At 40.3% G+C, this 15,785-nt stretch overlaps 2 protein-coding genes across 2 annotated transcripts in view; both read left to right on the plus strand.

Annotated features, from left to right (window-relative positions):
- LOC134500247 (putative lysosomal acid lipase/cholesteryl ester hydrolase) overlaps positions 1 to 15,785 on the plus strand; it is a 265,244-nt gene that overhangs the window by 53,381 nt on the left and 196,078 nt on the right. The gene's annotated exons all lie outside the window — the stretch shown is intronic.
- The window catches only part of SLC16A12 (solute carrier family 16 member 12), a 46,867-nt gene that overhangs the window by 20,423 nt on the left and 10,659 nt on the right, over positions 1 to 15,785 (plus strand). The window contains exons 2-3 of the mRNA XM_063307427.1: positions 8,992 to 9,214; positions 15,421 to 15,524. Of these exons, the coding sequence (XP_063163497.1) occupies positions 9,105 to 9,214; positions 15,421 to 15,524 (214 nt within the window). The 5' untranslated portion in view covers positions 8,992 to 9,104. The remainder of the gene's footprint in view (positions 1 to 8,991; positions 9,215 to 15,420; positions 15,525 to 15,785) is intronic.

Genomic DNA, 15,785 nt, shown 5'->3' on the forward strand with positions numbered 1-15,785 from the left:
TACTCCTTCCTCCTCCCATTTTCCCCACAACAACCCTGTGAGGTGAGTTTGCAGTTGTTCAAGATGCGTAAGGTTGATAAAAATTTCATTGTAGCCATTTCACATTGAAACCTGGCATTGACTTCCTTTGTTCCTGAGTGGATGGTCTAAGTTCAGTAATAGATTCCTGGAAGGCTGCATTGTTTTTCTTGCGGAATTTTAAAATATTTCTGATACTGGATTTGTGATGAGTCTGTCCTACAGGAGCCTAATCCTACTCACCAGTCTGGCCTTCTTGCTTTTTCATAGTTTGTTGATAAAGTAAAATTATTGGTGTACATTTTTAAATTTGAACCTGTGAATTGGTCTGAATTGCAACAGCAGCAGTTGAATTCCTGGCTTTGGTTCTGTGCTATGGATTTGGTAGTTCATTCTAAGTCAGTAAAGTTCTCTTGCATAAAAGGCTCCACCAGCTTTTGAAATGACATAGCAGGGACTGGCCTGCAAAAGCAGCCCAAGCTTCATAAAAATATTTAATCAAATTATTCAATAACCAAATATTTCTACTGATCCCCCTCCACTCCCCACTTCTCAAATCGCATTAATGCAAATATTTCTTTTATTTCTCCGTGGTGCTGTTTTGCTTACTGTCCTGTTGGTTCTCACCAGTTGTGTATGCTGTTGGAGGTGTGATATTTATACATGCTGTATAGAAGAAATACCTCAACAATCCTTATATGACCACACAGGGTATATCAGGGTTATTCTTTGTTTAGTAGAGAAGAGTTGACAGAATTAGGAATTATCTAAAATACTTCTAGAGTTTATTATTAATATATGATTTGAGTTACATGCTTCAGAGTTCACCCATTTACCACATACTTCACACTGACCTTAGATAGTGTCTCCTGATCATTTGTTATACCCCATCCTATAAGTGAAATGATGATACTCTGGCTTAGTAGATGTCAATTAACCTCTCCTTAAATCTGACTAGATTATCCCCTTCCCCCATTTGATATCCCCCAGATGTGTTGGAGCTATAACTTGAAGAGTAGCTTATCTTCATTATTTGGCATCTGTTTGACCATTATTTCAGTCACTGCAAGTTTCCCACTAACTGGAGATTGGTATAATCTTTTAAAAGGGATAAACTGGATTTTCAAAACCACTGTCTTACAATTGTGCTAAATTTTGCAGCTAATCAATATATTAATTGGAAGATTGGGTAACTTCACAACAATATTTTAGAACCCACTTTCCCAACCTGGTGTGCAGGGGCCCAATTACATCCTCTAACATTATCTGACATTCTCCAACTTCCTTGCCATTCTACTTTTATTTTATTTTATTTAGAATCATTTACTTAAAAACGAGTAAGAAACTACTGCAAAGCAAGTCTATCCTCAAGCATAATTGTATTTCTAGCAATGTCTTCTGGTCTTACATGCATACTCTCAAAATTCCAGATGTACCCATGTACCCAAAAGAATGAAGAGGTGGAACTTGGAATGAAAAGGCAAAGAACATCATGATTCTAAAGCTTTTAAGAAACATGTTAATACTATATCTGTAAATCTAACAGAAACTTTCAAGAAGCTAATGAGGGATAAATCATTATAAAATTGTAGCACGGTAAATCTTTGTTAAAATTGTAGCACAGTAGCCTCTTCTGCACAGCTAGATTAGGTACAGAGCTTAAATTAACAATGCTATTGGGGTGAAGGTGAAGAAAGAATGACCTTCAGCCTTTCCATTTCAAAACATAAAATGAATGTTTTGATTTTACCATTTCAACCTACAGGAAAATGTCTAGAAAATCAAGTCACATAAAAGGAAGAGAGAAAGATATTGTAATGACCAGCCCGCTTGAGCATTCACTCAAAGAGAATCTAGAGACTTGGGCTCAATTAACTGTTTAATGAAGTGAAGTGTTCTGATGCAAGGAAAAAGTTGCAAATGGCCATTTCCCGCGCATTCTACTGTTTAAAATCACAAACCTCTAATTCCTCCCCTCACTCCCCGCCTAGGTTTGTACCCCTCCTTGGTACCAGCAGATGTCTTGAACGGTTTCTGCCCATTGACCTTGGCAGGGGCATCTAACCCAAACAATATAATTCACACTCCAATCTCGCTCCCCGTCCCTGCTGGCGACTTGCAGTCTGCTGACACAGGTTTCTGGATTTCTTCAAAATGGAAGCAAGTTTGATCAAATGTTGTACTGACATTTGATCGAGGAGTCTGACAGACATTTTCAGTGATCCCAGTATCGGTTTTGCCCAAAAAAGTGGCTGTTCAAGCTTTGCAAACTTTCTTAAAGTTCTCAAGTTTAGATTCTACCCAAAAATCTTAGTAAGGAATTTGATTATGCAAATATGGATGGCATGTATGGTGTCATATGGTTGACAAATGTATTGATAGCAAAGCTACATTAATAGCAAGTTAAAGAGGTTTTGGGCTCTATGGAGTTGATAAAACTCATTTCTTTTGAGGTACTTTTCATATCAGGGCTGAGAATGCTTGGACTTTAAATCACTTGGAATGGCGTACTTCCAACCTGGTTGTCCTTCAAATTTGTTGGAACCATAGTTCCCAGGATACTGCCTAGGAATTCTGGGAGCTGTAGTCCAAAGTTCCCAATACCTCTAAAAGTCACCAGGTTGGAGAAGGTTGGCACAGACCATTTAAAAATACCAGAGACTGGATCTGATTACTCTATTGTATTTTCAATGAAACATGATTCACCATAACTTGGAAAACAAATTACATAACTTGAAAAACCAGACTCTCCTCCGAGACTTGTCTCCTCCCTCAAGACAATATTATCCAAAGGTATTGCAGAAGGTAAAGTATATGGGTCCTCTATTGGAAATTGCCTGCCACTATTTAATAAAAATGCATCTCAGCACAAAGCCTAAGGCTAAACTAAGATGGTTCATTTGCTTTCTTTTCATGGACATGTACACTGTGCAGATGTAGACAGTAAACAGGCGTGATTCGGTGCATCTCTGGCTAAAAAGGAATGTAGGAATTGTCTCTAGTAAAATTCCCCAAAGAACTCTATCCAGTTCTGTGATATCTCATCATTTTCCTACATGAATTGACTTTACCTAGAAATGGCCCGAACCCAGCAGTGTCCAGGTGGGTGGGTGGAGTCAGGCTGAGGAAAGCAAAGACATCCTGGGGATGTTACTGTCTTTTTCAGCTGCTAACTGCAGGAGGATACTGAGCAAGGAGGTTTTTAAGGAAGTTTTCTCATCAAACTCCCTGCCCCCATCCCAACCTGGAAGAAACCTCAGGAAAATAGTTGGAGAGACCTTCTAAATACAAGCTGAATTCCTTGCCAAAGTCAAGCCCTTAAGCTTACTTTCCCTTTGAACTATTGCCAGACTAATGGCTAGGATTATTTACCATGTAATTTAAGTTGCTATCTGTTCACTTGGGAATCTGTTCACTCAAAGTAGAGCAACCATTACTTGCTTTGAAGCAGAGTTACTTTTAAGTAGGGCTTCTGGATCAGGGCTGCCAAAATCCAGATGACCAATAAACAGAAAAGAGTGAGCATTTTCTTTGCTGCCATCTACTGGTCATCTGGATTTTGGCAGTCCTGATCCAGAAGCCCTATTTAAAAGTAACTCTGCTTCAAAGCACGTAATATATGTTTAGGGCCTTTTTGACATAACCAACATTTCTGTGCATTTTAAGTTCAGAATCTTGTTAACTGAGGAACACGCATTGCTTTCTCAGCTTACAAATGGGCAGCAAATTGCATATATTATCATGTCCCTCCAAGTGGCTTTCATTTATCAAAAATTGCGAATAAGTATATTTAATCCAATGCAACAGAGAAGCTAAAGCACAGATTTAAGATTACCTTTAAGGTTGCCCCTTGCTAATTTTTCTTTTTTTACTTAAGGAGCTAACTTCTATACATTCAGTAGGTGGTAGGGTTTTTGATGTAGCCACTTGCCAAACTACATTTCTTGAATTTCTTTCAGGCAGCTGTTAAATCTGAAGGAGTGTAACTATTACAGTAAGTCATGATAACTTTCTGATTGATTTCAAACTTGTCACAAGGCACTTTTGCCTGTATTCAGTATGAGGATAGTTTAAAAAAGAGGAAGAGTCTTCTTCAAGTTGAGCTTAACTTCTGGTGACTTCATGGACATGGACATGTATTTTTCTTGGCAGCAATAGCAGTGTGCCAATGCCACCTTCCAGGATTTTTTTTCCCCTTGACTTTCCAGCATAACCTACTTTCCTGGAAATCTCTCATCCAAGTACTCATCAGGCCCAATCAGCCAAGGTGTCATGTTCGCCGTTGCAATTTTTACTGTCCATCGTAACGTTTCGCATGCCATGGTGCTGATGCGTGTCCCGGTTGGGAGGGAGCTGCTGGGAGACCTTGTACCAGGCTGTCTATCTGTTTTCTTGAGGATGGAATGTGTTTGGGTTATCAGGGGTGTTCAAGGTCCTTTTTGCCTGTTGATTAGCAGAATTTGTTAGGAGCACCTGGGATGGAGAATTTGAAACGGTTGTCCGAGGGGAGGGATTACATTCGCACCGAGGATTTTTAGTTTGTATTTGGCGCACTTTTGCTCATTCTCAGCTTTCTTTGTACTTGTATACTATTCTTAAATAAACCAGATTTGATTCAAGCTTTTGCTTGTGAGTCTGAGTGTAATTTAGGATAGGCAACCATTACACAAGGTTGGTGAGGTCCTATCACCCATACAGAAGCATGGTTAGTTAATACTGCTCATACCAAAATTCTGCAGAAAGGTAAATGTACATTTTCAAAGAAATGTGTCTACGAGTAATGTAGAAAATGTCAAGATTCTGCAAAAGCTAGTCCTTCCAAGATCTGATGTTGATTATGAAAGCATTAATTCAAAAAACCTTTACTGATACGAACAAAGAATTGTGTGACACGTGAGCTTGATGGACTGCAGCAGGCTGTCTGTGGTTGTCTTAGCAGGGTGATTGGAGGCGTTTGCCAACTGCACTACAGGCAAGGATGCCATGAGTTTTTTCCCCACAGCATGAATATGTTGCCGAGTTAAAGTATTATCGGCTAGTCCTTGAGTGGCAAGAAAACGATACTGGCCCAAATGTTTACGTTTTTAAGAAAGGAAGTCAACAAATGCTGCTTTCTCTGTGCCAGCCTTGTTCTCTGTGGCCTCTCTCTGAGCACTGTAGTTCACTGAGTCAGCCCTCTTTTCCTGCCTCTCTTCCTGAGCAGCAGAGGAATGCCAGAAAGGAACAACAGAGTCCTGCCAGTGATGAAGGGGACCTTCCAAGGAGAGAGGATGAGCTTGTCAACCAGCTATGCCAACCCTTCTAGCACCCCAGAAATCCCTGTAATCACTGGCAAGATAGCTCCTCTATCTCACAAGAGTAAGTCAAGGGTCATTCTGACCAAAAGAACCCAAAATTTGCCAGGGTGTCCTGCCCAGCTTGGCTTGCCACACAAGTCACATATGCCAACTCTGCTGGCACTCCACAACTTCCGAGGATGAAGGGCAGCAAAGTACCGCACAAGTTTAAGTCAGTTGTCAGTTACCAGTGTCATGGTAAGCCCAGTCCCCCAGAAATGCAAATGGAAAAAATAAGAGCTTAGTTTTTAAACATTTTTTAAAGGTTTTTAATTTTCAAGTTGAGTTGGACACTTTCTGTAGTGGTTCAGCCAAATTCTGGCTCTTCCAAGGAGAATTTGGTGGCTCTAGTGTTGTCCTTTCCTTCATGCTGCTATCTCTGCCTGCAAAGTACTGAGGAAGAATGCTTGAAAAACACATTGTTTAGCTTGGTACTGTTGAAACCTCAACAGTACCAAGTCAAAATGAGATAGATGTCTTCTATAATCTCTACTATTTTCATCCCATCCTACCCCAAAGGAAGCAGCTGAAGTGCTTTAATGCTTCCCTAGCATAGCACAGGGCTGAATCCTATTTCAAACAAATTGCAGAGTGGGAAATTGAAATGGTTTTCCTGCAAACTGCACACTCAGATTGGATCATTGTGCCTTCTTTGAGTCTCAGATTTCTAACTGGAATTGAATCAGGGCTGATTTGTAACCAGGGAATTTCTGGAAGTTAACTGCATAGGCACACGTGTGCTCAGAGGTAATTTCCACAGGAATGGCCATTCAAATGAAGCAGTGGCTGATATCTTCCTCTTCCGGTCAAAGCTCCTCTCCAAATGATATTCACAGCCCTAGCAATCCCTAGCATTTCTCATTATTCTAGAAACCAATTCAGTAGATGTCTTCAATTCTTACACCAGCTGCTGAGACTCTCACACTTACTTACTTTTTGACAGAAAATTGCACCACTGAAATATGACCATTTTGCTGCCTTATTTTCATGGCATGGTCTTGGAAAGCTTTGAGGGCCACAAATGCCCCCAGGGGCCAGGAAGCATCAGAATAGATCTATGGTTTGTAGGCAAGTATCAAGCATATCTCAAAGCATTATCAATAAGGGATTGTCTGTGTAGAATCCAAGGATCCAGTCCAACATTTACAGCTGAAAAAATGTTTTTTATGGGCTGGTAGCTCAGATGTGGCAAAAGCCATAATGCAAATTGATTACCAACATATGGCCTGGTTGCACAGGAAGCTCTTATATCAGTGTTGGACATTCCTGGTGTTTACTTGGTAGTTATGATGTAAGACCATCTTAGATCAGTGATAATTAGTGACGGTGACGTGAAGATTTCTCTGAAGTTACTTTGACCGCTTACAGAGAAATGGCCTCAGCCCCTTATCCAGGTGGCATCAGATGACATTTGATGGGTCAGCCTGTGATTCTTGTCAGCGTGCATATTGTGTGTACAATAGCTGGTTAGACTCCAGCTGGGCCATTTTAAGTTCCTCTCCAAAAAAACCTGAAACACATGCCAGACAGTTTTTCTTACTTGTTTAAAATCTTAACTTAATTCAGAAGGTTGCGGGGGGGGGGGGGACTTTGCTTTCAACAGAACAGTGAGCAATTAAAATAGATGATCTAAAGGATTTTCTTCATCTGCTGTTTCCATAGGAGTGATTTAAAAAGTCAAGATGGCGGTTACAACCATGCCCTCAAACCCCACCCCTTTTTTACATAGGTTGTCTGGTTTGGCTGTCATCTTGACTTTTTTTTTGACACCCCCCCCCCCCCGCATTGTAGACACCCCTGAGCTTGCAACAGTATGTTCTGAAAGAAGATATACCAGGCTTCAAGTCTGTCAAGAGTGAAGTCTGCTCAGACATGGTTTCTCTAGTTCTGAGATGTATTTTAGTTACTTCTAATGGACACACTTAATCAATTCAGTATAATGAGAAGGTTTTTATCAGTTTCTTATAATACCTTTTCTTGGAAAATTCTGGGGAACGCAATTTTGTGAGTGTATGAGAATATATTCTAACCTAATCCCCTTTCTCTGGAGGTAATAAGTAACCATGACATCAGACAGACGGCACAATATGCTAAACTGGAGAGGACCAACATTTCATTTAGTTTCCAATACAGGTCAATGTCTGCATGAATTTGCTGGGGGTGATGATCTGGAGATTAGGGGCTGAGGATACCTAGGTTTATTTGTCCATATTTTCTTCAGAAAATGGGGCTCCCCTGAACGCCTCTCTGCAGGCAGGAATGGACTAGATGAGGGATATTAAATGGACACTGAATCCAAAAAAGATGGAGGTGTCCCTTGTGAACAACTTCAGAGATGTGATAGGTCTGTCTGTTCTGAATCGGCTTGAAGGAGCAGGTATGCATTTTTTAAAAGTATTTCTGGATCCAGATCCCTCTCTCTCTGATTTCCTAGATTAAAGAAATGGTCAGGAACACCTTTGATCAGCTTTGCTGGTATGTCACCAGCATTCCTTTCTGGAAGATAATGACCTTAAAGCTATGATGCACATGCTGGTAACTTCCAGGCTAGACTATAGTAGTGAGCTCTGCATGGGACTACATTTGTCTCTTATCTGGGAACTTGAGCTGAACAAAACTCAGCAGGCAGGTTGGTTTCAGGAAGGATGCAAAGAGGCCATATCATGCCTGTGCTTAAAGCCCTGCATTGGCTGCCAACCAGTTGGCAAATACAACATACTGGTCATTAACTTTAAAGCCCTCTACTGCTTAGGTTCAGGTTATTTAGGAAAAGAGATGAACCTCCATGCTTACTGAGAGTATCTGTGGACCTACAGTTACCTGAAGCTCATCTTACAATGACTGGAGATCAGCCTGAAGAGCTGAGTGGCATTATATTTTCATTAGCTTTTAAAAAGGTCATTAAAAGACATCTTTTCATACAGTGTTTTAACACTGGTTTTAACTCTTGATTTCAATTAATTCTACTTTTTTTACTTGTCTGTTTTAATTGCACTTTTCACCATCTTTAAAATCGTGACTTTAAATTTGTTTTTTGTAAACCACTGAGATGCTTCAATGGTTGGTATTATGCCAAGTCAAGTCAATCAGCGGTTCCCAACCTTTTTGGCATCAGGGACCAGTTTTGTGGAAGACAATTTTTCCACAGACTGGGTGGTGGGCGGGATGGTTTTGGAATGATTCAAGCACTTTTCCCCAACCTTTTATTCTTTTCTCTTCATGCTGTTTGGAGATAGCAGCCAATGGGCTTGCTTTCTCTGACAGGAGGCTTTGCTCAGGCGGTAATGCGAGCGATGGGGAGTGGCTGTAAATATCAGGCTGTAAAGTTGCTTGTTCGCCCACCGCTCACCTCCTGCTATGCGGCCCGGTTCCTAACAGACCACGGACTGGTACCGGTCCGCAGCCCAGGGGTTGCGGACCCCTGTTCTAGATCACTGGAAGGACTCTTGATTTATCTAGATAACATGTTCCAACAATGCTGGTATGAATTTGTCACCTGTAATCCTCGGAGCTAAAAGTACACATTACCTTTTTATAATAAAGCAGTACATTTGTTCAATGCTTTGATAGTGCTTTTTAGAAAACAAAAAATGGCTCGCTTTGATCTTGTTTTTTTTGTTTGTTCTCCTTGTTTCAGATGTTGAATAATCCTTGGATCAGGTAACATTCCCTGCACGTTCTGCCTGTCAACTGGCAGTCATCTTTGCAGACTTATCCTGGTTTAAAAAGTGGTAATTCCTCATCATAGCTATGGCTGCAGTGAGGAAAGGTTCAAGTACCTCCCCTCCTGATGGCGGATGGGGGTGGATGATTGTGATTGGCTGCTTCCTTGTTACGATCTGCACTCGAGCTGTGACCAGGTAACACTTACTGTACATGAGACTTTGCCCTATTTTACTAATGTTGACCCTTACTTAAAAGTAGCAGGAGATGATTTCTAATGACCAGGATGAAAACAAGCAGAGGTGGCCAGCTTGTGGCCCTTGCATTCATTTTGTGCATCCTTTGGCCTAATTTCGAAAGCCCTTTGCAAACTATCCATTGAGACTTTTGGAAAAAGGTGCCTGCTCTTTCTCTGCAGCCTGCAGTGCAAGAGGGAAGAAAGAAAATGAAAGGAAAGTGACAGAAAAAGAGAGAGCAAAGGAGGTATCGGGGAAAGAAAAAGGGGAGTATCAGAAAAATGCTGAATTTGGCTTGCCCGTCACTATGAAAGCAATAGGGCTCCAACATTTTTTGCAGAAATAGGATCCTTGATAGAAAAAAGATTGCCCATCCCCAGTCTAGAAGATCTTAGATACAATACTTCCAACATCGTTCTGTGCTGGATACTTTTTCTGTAGCATATAAGAAGACCTATTTGATACATAAATGAAAACCAAAGTGAAATCAAAACATGGAACACCCCCCAAGAAAGACTCCCCAATCCTTGAAAAACAACCATGTTTTCCACTATTTTCAGGAAACCATTGGTGGGTGGCCTCCTTTGGAACTGTGTACAACTACAATGGTGATAGACAATTGACCTCTTCTTAGCTTTCACCTGGTCTACATGACAATCTCTCATCTGCACAGTTAGAAGAACAAAGTACATGACAAAGATGTTCTTTGTGGCTCTAAAAAGCAATAGCAACATTTTGATTAAATCTTGGGTGTATTCAATTTCAAGGTATGTTGAGGACAGGATATTGTTTGTCCCTACAGTTGTAGTCAGTCTCGGGGTCTTCAAAACAGTTCTGTCTCTGATCAGGGCTGCTTAAGACATTTGGCCACCCAAAAATGTATTTTGCAACCTTCTTCCCAGGGGTGTTTGCAGGATGCCGTCAAACAAGTCAGGATGGCAGCCACGACAGTGTGATTGAAGCACCACCTGTTTTTTATGTGCAGTCAGAGTTGTACAGCTAAGCTATAATATTGTCTTTTTGACTTTAGCTTGGTGTGGTGTGAATTTACCCATGGCTTAAAATTATGGATAGAAATCCTGGCTCAATGATAACAAGTTGAAGAAGAGTAATCTTAACTCTTTGAAAACTGTGCCTAGTACTCTTTGCCAAAGTTCTCCGAATTGACATATATTCATCACAATTTAATGGCAAATACCCCTGAGAAATTCCTTTCTTGATCAAGCATCATTGTTTACCTTCTTGTGTTTCTTCTTTGCTTTACTGCATGCTATCCACAGGTGCAATGTTCAAACTGGGTGGCCATATAAATAAATTTTATTCAATTTTTGAATTTTTTTATTTTAACACCCCTTCCAGATCTCTCCATTCCCCAACTGAAATCTGAAACGGCTCATCTCCTCTGGACAGCAAAACTATACCTTGTCCACCAGTCTTTCAGTTAGACAAGGCAGACGCATGTAGTTGTCACTAAAATGGGACCTGGGAGACCATCTCATTTCATAAAATATGTCTGTGATAGGCTTTGTCCAACTATAAACTTAATGGGAGGTCTTGTGGGTGGGGGGGAAGCAAAGGGTCCTGTTGTGAGTACTGATGGCGAGCAGAAGGGGGCCCCTATCCAGGTGGGAAAACGCATGCGTAGTACTGAGGAATTAAGCAGCCATTCAAAGAGACACAGATCAGACCCGCCTTAGCTTTTGGGGTTTATCTGTCTGGGTTTTTCCCACGCTTCTTCAGTTTGTTAGGATTTTCTGTCTAATTAGCAGCAATAAACATAGAGACCTAATCCTCGTCTCAGCGTGTTTCCTGACTGTTAGGACAGGTCCTATTCATCTGAAAGATTCAGCAAAATGAAGACTCCGTCTTACAGTTGTTAGTTTAGTTTCTCTTCTAAAGAAAGCTGTTTTTATTTTGATAGGTGATATTCAAAGTAAGCTGGCAAGAACCCTGTCTGAATTTGCTTACATAGTATGGATTTGTATTATCTTGATTCTAGTACAGTTGCAACAACTGCATCTGTAAATGGCTCTCCCCCTGCCCCCCCCCCCCCCCGCAAAGCCAAGATGAATGGAAAGCTCCAACCCAACATTTGGCGCTGTTGGCTGAGATGGCTTACTGTGATGGAAACAGTGAGAAGCGGAGGAGCAGATGTGATGCAGTATAGCTGTATTAAACATGATAGTGGCATAGCAGGGAGCTCAGTCTAATGAGTCAACATACTCCAGCAAAACTGGCTGTTCCAGAAAAACATTCCTGTGTTGTTTTTCAGAGATTCAGATACTTTGGTTAATGCTCTGTCATAATGAACAGGAACAAACAGTTCAATTAAGCATGAGTTGTGTACATACGGGTCTTTAGAAAAAGAGTTTTCCATAATTATTGCAATTCTTCTACAGGAGTAGGAAAGACAATCCTCTAGGCAGCTGCCCCTAACTAGGCCAATGAAATGAATGTCAAAACTGCCCACTTTTATTTATTTATTTATTATTCAAATTTCTATTACAGCCCATCTCCCCCCGAAAAGGGGGACTCTGGGTGGTTTACAATAAAATTATCCTTTAAAAACCTCAACACATAAAATTACAAAATCAGTGTCCGCAATACTAAAATAATAAATATAAAATCCAAGTGGGAAGATTTCCATTTGGTAGGGAGAACTCTATGTCACCAGCCACCCCCAGGAAGAGCTGTTGCCCTTCCCATCCCAGGCAAGGCGGCAGAACCAGGTTTTCAAACCCTTCTGGAAGGTCAGGAGTGAAGCGGCCTGCCTCACTTCGGGGGGCAGAATGTTCCACAGGGCGGGCGCCACTGCCAAGAAGGCCCGCCTCCTGGATCCCACCAAGTGAAACTCCCTTGCCGACGGGATCCAAAGCATGCCCCCTCTGCATGACTGGGTGGGACAGGTCGATGTAATAGGGGTGAGGCGGTCCCTCAGGTAACCTGGCCCCATGCCATGTAGGGCTTTAAAGGTGATAACCAACACCTTGAATTGGACCCAGAAGCAAACTGGCACCCAGTGCAGCTTGCGCAGCAACGATGTCACATGTGCTGATCTTGGGGCACTCATCACTGCCCGCGCGGCCACATTCTGGACCAGCTGAAGCTTCCGGATACTCTTCAAGGGTAGCCCCATGTAGAGCACATTGCAATAGTCTATAGATTGCAATAGTTTTAGATAGACATCTAAACAGATAGACATCTTTAGATAGACACACACATTCACACACATATACATACAACACATGCCCTTTAAAAGTGGAAGGTAAGTGTTTTAAGTCTCCAAGCCCTGAATATTAACATTACAAGTGTGTTTTTAGCTAAAATATGAGTACAGAAAATTAAGAAATTAATGCTACCAGCGACTAAGAAAACTTTAACTAAACATAAAAATATAGAACTAACGTACTTAACCAAAAAAAAAAAAGCAACAACAATAAACAAGAAAAAAAACTGTGACTTCCACAGAGATCTAGTTCACCATCTCAATCCCCCTCCTCTATCCCCCCACCCATTGTAAATGAAACAGGAAGAAAAAAAAGTTAACATCAGAGCATTTGTAACAAGATTCAGCAGAGGGCAATGCTGGCCAGCCAAAGACAAAACGAAGAACTTTTCCCATAACCAGCGTAAGCCTTCCAAGATGGCGACGATCAGTCATTGCACAGGCAGAAATGTCAATGCAGCTTAAGACCTTTAAAAACACTTGATTTGGTCGGAGATGGACAGGCAAAAAATACCAGAAAACAAGAAAAAAACGTTAAATAGATTTCTCTTGAGCCAGACCTGAGCCAAAAATAATTCTTGCAATTTGTATTCTTTGAATCTCAATGCAGGGATCTCACGTGCTTTCCTCAGAACCGCATCACGAACAACAACCCTGCCATATTTAACAATAACCAGAGGAGCACTTTTTGAATCCCCACCTGTGATTTAACTTGATAAAAATCCTGTTTTTAGGTCCACACCTGAAGACAACAGAAGTGTACCTGGCACGTGTTTTTCCAGTAAATCAGGCCAAGTTTCTGTGCTTTCTGTATCTGTAGAAAGACCCCTTACCTTTATGATTCCGCAGGCCAGCTCTCCTTGTAGTTTAATCAAAGCTTTATTAGGCAGATCTAAGCCCCTTACCATTTATTTATTTATGTATTGCTTTTAACATAGTAACAAAACACAAAAATACTCATACTGTCAAATAAAAATACGTAACAAATGCTTAAAAATTAGTGGAAAAAAATACAACAGAAAAAATATATATATAAAATATAATATGTTGTTACAATAGTAAAGAGTTACAATTCTATATATAATTATCTCATACAAACATTATGCGTGTGTGTGTGTGTGTATTTCTCATACATTTATATAACTATCATGCTTTTTTTAAACTTAACTGTATTTTGCATAAATGAGTCCCATATTTTATTATACTTGTTCATACAAAGTCTACCTCTATAGGCAATCCTCTGATAGATGGCAAGTGTAACTAGGACTTCAGTGCATTGAGTAAATGGGGCCATCCATTTATCTTTCCAATGCCGCAATATTAGTCTTTTAGCCATAGTAAAGGCATAGAGAATCCATTTATGATGTCCTGTTGTCAAATTCCGTATACCAGGTATGTAATCCAAAAGAATATTATCCTCTGAAAATGTTAGCTTTTGTCACACCATCACATTTATATGATCCACTATTTTCTCCCAAAACTTATTAAGTATAGGACATGGTAAAAACATGTGTTTTAAGGAAGCATTGTCCTTATTACATCTCCAACAAAATGCTTAGACAATCCTTTTCTATACAAAATGGGTCATACTTTTTGTAAGCTGTATTCTACTATTTTTCCTTGCTTCCCATACTGCCTTGGATTAAAGCTGTAATTACCCATACTGGTGTGCTTATTGCCTCTGAATGCAAAAGTACCTGTAGCCAAAACAGTACACAATCTTCAGAATCAAGCAGCTATTATATGGACTGATGGATTTGCCGTTCAGTTGCCAACTATTTTTCCTGTACTGGTAACAATATTTTTTGGTTTCTGCTCCACTTGAACACAGTGGCTACTGTGACATAATCATTTTCACGTGACCCCAGGGAAATGTTGTGAGGGTGAAATTGTCACTGTGGAGCTTAACCTCTTCTCCCATATTGAAAATACAGTAATCAAATCTCAACACTGACCATTGCTATTTTTTTGAAATATATTCCCCAACCCATAACATGCATAGCTTTAATTTGTCAGATGGCAGGACTGGCACATCTGGAATTTAGAAAGGTGAATTCCTTTGCCATTGCATTCCTCATGTATTGTATTTATGTTTATGTCATATTTGTATTTATATTTATTACAGTATTTTAATGTTTTTATCTTTGTTGTAGGCCACCCAGAGTCCCCCCTTTGGGGGGAGATGGGCGGTGGCTTAAAAATATAAAAATATATATTGCCCCAGTCTACTTTTGAATTTATCTGGCCTGTTCTTATCATGGCTCTTCAGTCATACCAGTTGATTCCATCTACAGTATTTATTTTGTATAACCATAACATTGAAAAAAAGCTCTCAAACTCTGCCCTCCCTGATAATGATGGAAATCCACTAGCACTGCATAGTATCATCATTACACCAGCAAGCTCCGTTCAGGCAAGCATTTTTTATGGATCGAACAAACCTGAATGGAGGCGATAGGAAAGCTCTGTTCACAATCTGTCCACATTCATGACACTGCTTAAAAACTGTTTTTGCAAAGCTTCTGTCCAGATGTTTTCTACTCAAGTATATTAGAGGGCTGGAATCTGTTGCTCTTAAATTTACATGTGCTTGTTCAATCTGTGTGAAGATAATTGCATTTAGAGGTAGTTCATTGCTGCTATTACCTCGGTATGATGGTTGATATGGTTCAATCTGTGTGAAAATAATTGCATTTAGAGGTAGTTCATTGCTGCTATTACCTCGGTATGTTGGTTGATACCTCGGTATGATGGTTGACATTGGCATGTTGAAGAGAGCATCTCCACATCTTTGAACATAAACATCTTTTTAGAGATTTTGGCTTAATCATGGAATTAGTAGGTCTTTGGTCAGTTTCCATTTAATCTTTCACTGTGGTGGTATTTGTCTGAAAGGTTTATGATTGCATCCAATGTCACGTTTTTTTTTAAATTTCCCCAGATGTATCTCAATTTTTTTTGTGGAGTTCCAGACTTACTTTGCACAAGATTATGCCCGGACAGCTTGGATCCATTCCATTGTAGACTGTGCTACTATGTTATGTGGTAAGTATTTATATATTACAGTGGCAAATGATGAGCTACTTTTAAGATGCAGTCCTCCATCTAGCAAAGCACGTTTCTGCTGTGCTCTTATCCATATCCTCCTTATGCTTAGTTCCAAATAAGTAGAACCAAATGGACACAGTCCTTGATTTTGTCTAATTCAGCTTTCCTAATTTGGTGCCCTCCAGATTTGTTGGGACTTCAACTCCCAGAATTGTGAACTGGGAATTTGGGGAATTGCAGCCCTAATGCATCTGAAAA

Source organism: Candoia aspera, chromosome 6, assembly GCF_035149785.1.
Source record: "Candoia aspera isolate rCanAsp1 chromosome 6, rCanAsp1.hap2, whole genome shotgun sequence".
Taxonomy (NCBI): domain Eukaryota; kingdom Metazoa; phylum Chordata; class Lepidosauria; order Squamata; family Boidae; genus Candoia; species Candoia aspera.